The sequence below is a fragment of the Gekko japonicus genome, unplaced genomic scaffold (genome assembly GCF_001447785.1).
Source record: "Gekko japonicus isolate JY-2015 unplaced genomic scaffold, Gekko_japonicus_V1.1 scaffold513, whole genome shotgun sequence".
Classification (NCBI taxonomy): Eukaryota; Metazoa; Chordata; class Lepidosauria; order Squamata; family Gekkonidae; genus Gekko; species Gekko japonicus.
Window position 1 is genome coordinate 92,417 of NW_015171519.1, and position 8,613 is coordinate 101,029.

The window sequence follows — 8,613 nt, forward strand, 5'->3', positions numbered from 1 at the left end:
CGGGCCTGCCCGCCACATGACCACGGAAACGTCTTCGGACAGCGCTGGCTCTTCGGCTTTGAAACGGAGATGAGCACCGCAACCCTAGAGTCAGATTCGACTAGCTTTCGAGCAAGGGAAACCTTTACCTTTATCTGTTCTATGTCTTCCTGTCTCCCCTACCCTTGCTGACATTCCTGCGGGAGGAGAAAGGTGTGGATGCCTGGATGTGTGAATGGGGGAGTATTTATTTTTATCTATTTATTTCTTATTTTTATAATCCGCCCTCCCCGCAAGCGGGCTCAGGGCGGCTCACACTGCCTGGCTCAATTCCAGATTCATATAGAACGCATTTAAACTTAAAACACTATCAAAACATTTAAAAACTTTTAAACAATCAACATTCAAATGAAATGTACTCTGTAGTTGTTCACCAAGATGGCATAGCATATCATGTAGCTCCACAGCTACCGGCTCCCAGCGGTTTGACTCTGCCTCGCTACAGCCAGCCTCTACCCCAGATAATAATGGTGGTCATTGGTGATAATGAGGGCGGCTCCTAGTTAAAAGCCTGGCGGAAGAGCTCCGTCTTGCAGGCCCTGCGGAACTGCATAAGATCCCGCAGGGCCCTGATCTCTTCCGGGAGCTCATTCCACCAGTATGGAGCCGCCACTGAAAAGGCCCTGGCTCTAGTGGCCGTGAGCCTGATCTCTCTAGGGCCTGGAATGACCAGTCGACATTGCGTCCCCGACCGTAGTGTTCGCTGGGGTATATATGGGGAAAGGCGGTCCCTCAGGTATGCCGGACCCTGGCCATATAGGGTTAGCTCCTATTGCTTTGTAACATCTTTCCCATAACAAGTGTACTTCTGGGAGTACCCGTTCGCAGCAGGGCATCCTTGAAGTCTTTAGATAACAACTTTCACAGGGCTAGCAGAATAGATGCAATTGTAAGGCGAGGGGTGTGTGTAAATGACTTACGCCTGGGATGTAACTTTTGACTACACCTTGAGTTACGTTCACTTTATGCTTTAGTCTTAGCAAGGAATTCATCCTTGCTATTATCCAATTCTCTTTCCCATGAAACCTTTCTTAAAAGACCTGTAGACTGAGAGGGGAATTACTGACAGTGTCACTCAAGGGGTCCCTTAACCCCGATATAAAGGGACGTGCGAGCTGAGACTTCTCGCCTTCTGTTCCTGACCTCCTTGGCAACTCTGGGCAAAACAAGAAGAGGGGCCCTATAGAAGATTCTGTTCATCATCTCCTGAATGTATCTTTCTGCTTTGTGTGTATTGTGAGATCTGGGACTGAGGCTGATTGTTTTGATATCAACCAACAGCATAGTGTAGTCATTAAGAGCGGCAGACTCTAATCTGGAGAACCGGGTTGGATTCCCCGCTCCTCCGCCACAAGAAGCCAGCAGGGTGACCTTGGGCCAGTCACAGTTTGCTCAGAACTCTCTCAGCCCCTCACAGGGGGCTGTTGTGGGGAGAGGAAGGGAAAGGCGATTGTAAGCTGCTTTGAGACTCCTTAAGGTAGAGCAAAGCGGGTTATAAAAACCAACTCTTCTCCTTCCAATCTGGAGAACTGGGTTTGACTCCCCACTCCTCCTCCACATGAAGCCAGTTGGGTGACCTTGGGGCAGTCACAGTTCTCTCAGAACTCTCTCAGCCCCACCGACCTCGGAAGGTGCCTCTTGTAGGGAGAGGAAAGGAAAGGTGATTGTAAGCGGCTTTGAGACTCCTTAACGTAGAGAAAAGCGGGGTATAAAAACCAACTCTTCTTCTTCTTCTTCAACAGAGAACTCTTGCATCTGCCCTCACTTCAAGGCCCCGCAAATCACAAAGCGCGTGGGGCGACTTGTGTGCTGTTACCTTTGAATGAGTGATCCACCCCATTGCTCTGCTGTTGGCCATTGATGCCGTTGCTGTTTTCTCCTTGGGAGTCGATCATCAGCTGCAGGAAATCCACCCGGTCCTGAGAATGGAATGAATGGGTCAATGGGGACATGAAGTGGAGAAAAGAGGATAGGTCTGTCAACAGCCATGGACCGTGGGAGCTAAATGGAGCCTCCCTGTGCAGAGGCAGTCGACCTTGCTTGTGAGCTTGGAAAGGTATCTGCCTGGCTGCCATTTGAAGTGGAGCTCTGGACAAAATAGGCTTTCTTCTGCTCTAACAAGGCTGCCATTTTATTCTTAGAGTGTACTCAGAACTGGAATTTGGGAGGGGAGATGCTGTTGTGACTTTTATTATTATTTTGTGCTGACGATTGTCACGGTCACAGGCGCCAGAAAAACCGGTGTGTGGGGGGGAGCGAGGCTATTTCCTCCGGAGGCATTTGACCCGCAGCTGCGTGATCACACAGTCCTTGGGAGCTGCGGGCACGGCCCACCACCGCATGATCAGACGCAACCGTGGGTGAGTCGGGGTGGGGTTTTTTTGCCATTTGTTTCCGATGCGCTTAAATGAGGAATCGATTAATCGCATCTCCGCCCTGAGGGCTCCCTATGGAGTTTGCGGTGATGCGCATACTGAGAAAGGGAGGAAACAATGGTACGGAGTCAGGATGGCCGGATCGAACCATCCCGACACCATGAGAGTGCGCTGGAGCAATCAGACAGGGGAAAGCAAGCAAAACGGTGTGTGATTTCAGAGAAAGAAGACAGAAGTAAGGGCAGAAGGACTCTGAAAATAGCCCTATGAAAATAAGAAGACGCTCAAGAAGTGTTCTCAAAACATTAAAACTATTAACATTGAAGCAGTAGTTAAAAATAACTCACAAGTATATTGTTATACTAACACGTATTTACTAACGTGTAGTTTAACACGGAAATGATCTCCTACTCTTGGGTTTTTAGTTAGTGTGGGTATCTTTTCTTTATCCCTAGTTGTAGTCCCCCCCTTCCCATATTTTCTGTTGTAGTTATGTAGTCTATTGAAAAACTAATAAAATTACCCTCTTGGGGGTTTCAAAAAAAAAAAGACAGGGGAAAGTCCATCCGTGGCCCGTCGCAACCTGCTTTCGGCCGGATTTCCCCCGATGTCTTTTAACTCCGCTTCTGCAACGGAGCAGAATGGGTTGCTGACGGCTGCGGGGCGCTTCCCAGATGTCGTTGTCTGATTGCGCCCTTTAAATCCGCCCGGCATTCGCACCTAGGGCGGGTCTAATTGTGCGTTATGATGGCGGCCAAGGCTTGATGCCAACATTAGGCAGCACCCCAATTCTTACCCCTTTGCCTTGTTTCTGCCGCTGTTCCCTTATTTTCCCAACCGATCTTGTGAAGAAGTCCAGCGCATCACTGGGGAAGAGGTTCACCTTCATTAACCGAAGAAGGGGTATGAGGAACGGGCACGTGACTGCAAGAGGAGAGAAACGCATCGTGAAGGGGAAGCCTCTTCCCCGGAGCAAAACATAATTTCTGCCTTCTGTGGGGGAAACCTCCAGAGCTTGCAAGTGTCCCGTTGCTTTGTGCACCTGCGAGTTGCCGCTTCGCAACACATATGCCCAGAACAGAACATAAGAACATAAGAGAACATAAGAACATAAGAGATGCCAATGTTGGATCAGGCCAAAGACCGTGCTCAGGACGTGAAAAGGGGTAAAGGGGGGAAAATATATGCTTCTAACGTGGCTGTAGACCTTCGCCGGGCTTTTGACAACCCAAAGTGAACTTACATGTCAAAATGAAGAGTGGGTCAAAAGAGTTGAACTTGGTCATCTTCTTGATCTCCTTGACAAAAGGGTCTTTGGGGTTGTTCATGGAGTCGATATTCACCCCGAACGAGGTGCTGGTGACGACGTCCATGCTGTAAGCCCCGAAGATCCTGGGGTGGGGGGGGGAGGAGAGAGAGAGAGCATCCGAGTTGGTATTTTTGTGCATTAAAAAACAAGCGACAAAAAGGTTGCCTGTTGTCCCGGTGACCAAACTGAACTGCTCGTATGTTGTAATGGGTGACAGAGGCACTTCAGCAATGTGAGCTCTTTTTGGAGGTACGGAGGGGGGTGGCGAGTGCGGGCAGCGCCTACTCTGTCGTGACACCTTTAGGGGAAGGCATTCCATCATTATGGTGAAGTTTTAGGTACCCAGTGAAGAGGCTGGTATTTCCCCAGGCATGTTGTCAAATTTGTGAAACTGTTTATTGACTTCCCTCTTCCTCTTCCTATGTGTTATGTATTGTGTTAATACTTACAGTTAAGCTGCCTGAGCTTCAGTCATAACTCCATAGAGGCCTGGTATCCTAAAATGCACGTTCTGATTGGCTACTTTGCATAGTGGGCCAATCAGAGCTTAGGGATGGTTTTGGAGGGAGCAACAACCATTGGTTATGTACAATTTATTATTGGCGTTTAACATCCTAGGGGGTGTGGTTGTATAGGCCCAAAGAGTATAAATTGAGCTAGCTTCTGTGGTGTTGTTGCTGTTGATTGTTCTGGTTAATGAAGCTGAATCACTTGTTTAAGAGTGACCTGAAGGCTGATATTTTATACTATGGTTGACTGTGGGAAGGCGATGCACAAATTTGTGCCCCGTGTGCCCCCGGGGCCAAATAAGGAACGCACGGTTGGAGTGCAGGGAGTGGATAAATATCTGTTTATTGCAATAATCAGGAGGATACTGGACTGGATACCTTGGCACCCAGTACCACCAAACTGTATTCTGCCCCAACCAGGAAAGGCAATAGGTCTTATACCCCAAGTGACATTTTTTTTGTTGTTGTTGTTCAGTCGCACAGTTGAGTCCGACTCTTCGCCACCCCATGGACCAGATCACGCCAGGCCTTCCTGTCTTCCGCCGTCCTCTGAAGTTTGCTCAATTTCATGTTTGTTGCATCTATGACACTGTCTAACCATCGTACAAGTAACCCCAGAAAGAGTGAAGCGGCTGGGCCAAAGCCGAAAGGACGCTCAGTTGTGGATGCGTCTGATGGTGAAAGGAAAGTCCGATGCTGCAAAGAACAATACTGCATAGGAACCTGGAATGTAAGATCTATGAATCAAGGTAAGCTTGACGTGGTCAAAAATGAGATGGCAAGACTGAACATCGATATCTTAGGAAGCAGTGAACCAAAGTGGACAGGAATGGGCGAATTTAACTCAGAAGATCATTATATCTACTCAGGGGTCATTTCGTAGAAAAAGAGCTAGGGGGACTCATTAGCATAACTCATTAGCATATGCCACACACCCTGACATCACCGGAAGTGTGTCCTCCCTACAGCAGGCGGCGACCTCCAGCGGGCACCAGCAGGGAGCTCCAGGCCCCGCCCTCCCGCACCTCACCCGGGGGGATGGTGTCCCCCCGCGTCCCCCCCCAAATGACCCCTGTATCTACTACTGTGGCCAGGAATCTCGTAGAAAAAAATGGTGTGGCCTTTATAGTCAACAAGAGAGTGCAAAAGTCAGTACTGGGATACAATCTCAAAAATGACAGAATGATTTCGGTCCGATTCCAAGGCAAACCATTCAACAGTTATCCAAGTCTATGCCCCAACCACTGATGCAGAAGAGGCTGAAGTGGACCGGTTCTATGAAGACCTACAACATCTCCTAGAACTAACACCAAGTGACATTACTACAGTTTATACACTAAGAAATGTTTCATTGGAATCCAACAGGTCTCGTCATCAAAGCATCAACAGAGCTGGCACTTCTCTATTGGCAAACTCCTATCTGGATCCAACCCTCCACGCTTTCTTATCTGGTCACAGAAAAGAGAGGGGCTTTAGGGAACAATGAGGTCTTCTTTTGGCATCATTCCTGGCTTATTTGCTTCAGCCCGGAACGAGGGAGTCTTCTGATAAGAGCATGAAACTTAGCTCTCGGCAGACATAATGGGGCCAAATGCCCTATTCTACGCAGGAAGATATTTGTTTTGAGAACACAGAGCCAACTCCATCTCATAGCTCTAATTTCAAGATGTCCTTCAACCGGGGAGCCTGTAATTTCGAATGTCCACTCCATTCCATTATTTTCCGAATCGATCTATTTCACGGCGGGGGTTCGTTAGTTGCTGTAGATATTCCGGGGTGTGTGGCCGTGCCGTGGTCCTAGCATTGTAGGACCTGACGTTTTGCCAGCAGCTGTGACTGGCATCCTTAGAGGTATAACACAGGAAGATGGAGTTGACACAGAGGGTACTCCATCTTCCTGTGTTATACCTCCGAGGAAGCCACAATGACAAGACCACGGCCACACAACCCGGAAAATCCACAGAAACTATCTAAAAGAACCTCTGGCCATTAAAATAACTCTAATTACTTCTATTCTAAGTCTCTTCTGCTTGGGCTAAACACTAAAAATCAAACTCTTAATGGCCCTGTTCACACGGAGCATTTGCCCCGCGGAAGGCACGATAGTCGGGTGGATTTTCCGGGCGCGATCGCACCAGAACATCTGGGAGGCGTAGCGCACCCGTGGCCAAACCGTGGCGTGCCACCGAAGATGCACATTTAAAAGGTATCTGCAACAACCTACTGGCAAATGGTTTGTCACGGGCTGCATACAGACTCCCACGGTGTGATCGTGCCGGCGCGCGGCTATTCCCCCGGGTCGTCATCTTCGCTGCGCGTGCCGATGCAGGAAGCCTGCCATCGCGTCTGATCACCTAATGGCGGATCAGAATGCGATGGCGCAAATAGCCACGCCTCCCCCCGCCGCGTTATCTGGCCCATGTGACCAGGGCCAATAACACAATGACAGCTGGCATTATACATGTCAGGAGGAATGTCAGGAATCACAATCAGAAACCACATTCGCTGGTCTCTTGTCCTACAAAGGGAACTTTCCAACTTCTTCCCACGCCCCTGCCATGACCCACCCACCCCAATCCTACTGATGGCTTATTAAAATGGGAACTGTTGAGAATCGTTTTCCCGCTCTCCTGGTGGTGGCGAAAAGAGCCGTCAAGTCACAGGTGTCTTATACGGCTGTGAAGGCAAAAGACGAGACAAGCCCAGCTGGCTTGCCCTTGGCTGTCTCTGCCTAGCGACCCCAAGGTTCCTGGGCGGTCTCCCATCCAAATATTAACCAGGGCCAACCCTGCTTAGCTTCCGAGATATCACGCGATCCAGCTAGCCTGGGCCGTCCAGGTCAGCGCCTTCCCACTCTCATACATTTGTGGAAATAAGCAAAAAAAAATCCAAGCTGGAAGAAAGAAGTGGGCTGCATTGAAACCAAGCCCTGGCAGACCGAGCCCTACGAGGAAAGGCTGAGGGACTTGGGGAATGTTCAGTCAGGAGAAGAGGAGGGTCACGATTGCTCTCTTGAAGTACCTGAAAAGCCATCGCTTAGAGGAGGGCAGGGAGCGGTTCCTGTTGGCAGCAGAGGAGAGGACTCGCAATCAATGTTCCCTCTAAGCTGTGGAGTCCTGTGAGCAATAATTCTACCTTGTGAGCTCCTGGCATTAAAGTTGTGAGCGAGCAATTTGGCTGCTGCATAAACCCCTTTGCTCTGGAGCCCTCCTTCCTGAGCTGAGACAAAAATGTGTGAGCCGGAGGCTAAAACACTGTGAGCTAGCTCACACTAACTCAACTTAGAGGGAACACTGCTCGCGATCATGGGTTTAAGTTAAGGGCTGGATCTTAGGAAGAGTTTTTTCTGCAGTCAGAGTCGTGCCACAGTGGAATCGTCTGCCTCGGGAGCGGGTGAGCTCCCCCTCCCTGACAGTCTTTAAGCAGTGGCTGGACAAACACTTCTCAGGGATGCTCTAGGCTGATCCTGCATTGAGCAGGGGGGGTTGGACTAGAGAGCCTGTCTGGCCCCCTTCCAACTCTGGGATTCTAGGACTCTAAACACCACAATAAAAATGTGTTTGTGCAACAGACTGTGGCTTATTCTTAGACAGAAGGAATCCATCTAGGGTTGCCAGCTCTGTTTTGGGGGTTTCCTGGAGGTTTGGGGGTGGAGCCTGAGGAGTTCTGAAGCAGCCATTTCCTCAAGGGAATCTCCGTCGCCGGAGATCAGTTGTAATTCCAGGGGACCTTCAGGCCTCACCTGGAGGTTGGGATCCCTAAATACAGGGCTCTTTTTGTAGCAGCTACTCATTTGCATATTAAGTGACACACCCCTAATGTAGCCAATCCTCAAAGAGCTTACAGTAGCTCCTGTAAGAAGAGCTCTGTAAGCTCTTGGAGGATTGGCTACATTAGGGGGGTGTGGCCTAATATGCAAAGGAGTTCCTGCTACAAAAAGAGCCCTGCGGGGAATCCACCCCATCCGCAAGTCAACAAGTTAAAGAATCCCTTCTCCGACCAGGCAATCTGCGTTGCCCACCATGGATGGATCGAAAAGTTACTTCTGATGGGATCTGCATCGTCTTTGGGTCGAACGACTTACTCTTTCACCTCGATGGGCTCATCCCTTTCCACTTTCTTCTGCACGTTCTGCACAAGAACTTCCCCGTAGTTTTTTATAATGGGGAACATCTGAAAGACACAAGCAGGAGGGACCTGATCGAAGGACCTGATCGGAGAAACCTGTGTGGGACACGAGAGCATCAGAGCCACGGCTTCTGCTCGTTGGGGAAGGTGATTCGCACTCACGTCCTTTTAAAAAGTGAGTCTTGGGCCTATTAGGCGTGTGGCTGGCCACGGTGCAGCCAGGGAGTGTGTGCCATAAATATATATATATATA

At 49.4% G+C, this 8,613-nt stretch overlaps 1 protein-coding gene across 1 annotated transcript in view; it reads right to left on the reverse strand.

Moving 5' to 3' along the window:
- LOC107117318 (cytochrome P450 3A9-like) overlaps positions 1 to 8,613 on the reverse strand; it is a 22,137-nt gene that overhangs the window by 6,519 nt on the left and 7,005 nt on the right. The window contains exons 6-9 of the mRNA XM_015419413.1: positions 8,317 to 8,405; positions 3,658 to 3,806; positions 3,211 to 3,338; positions 1,856 to 1,958 (exon numbers count right to left, since the gene is read on the reverse strand). Of these exons, the coding sequence (XP_015274899.1) occupies positions 1,856 to 1,958; positions 3,211 to 3,338; positions 3,658 to 3,806; positions 8,317 to 8,405 (469 nt within the window). The remainder of the gene's footprint in view (positions 1 to 1,855; positions 1,959 to 3,210; positions 3,339 to 3,657; positions 3,807 to 8,316; positions 8,406 to 8,613) is intronic.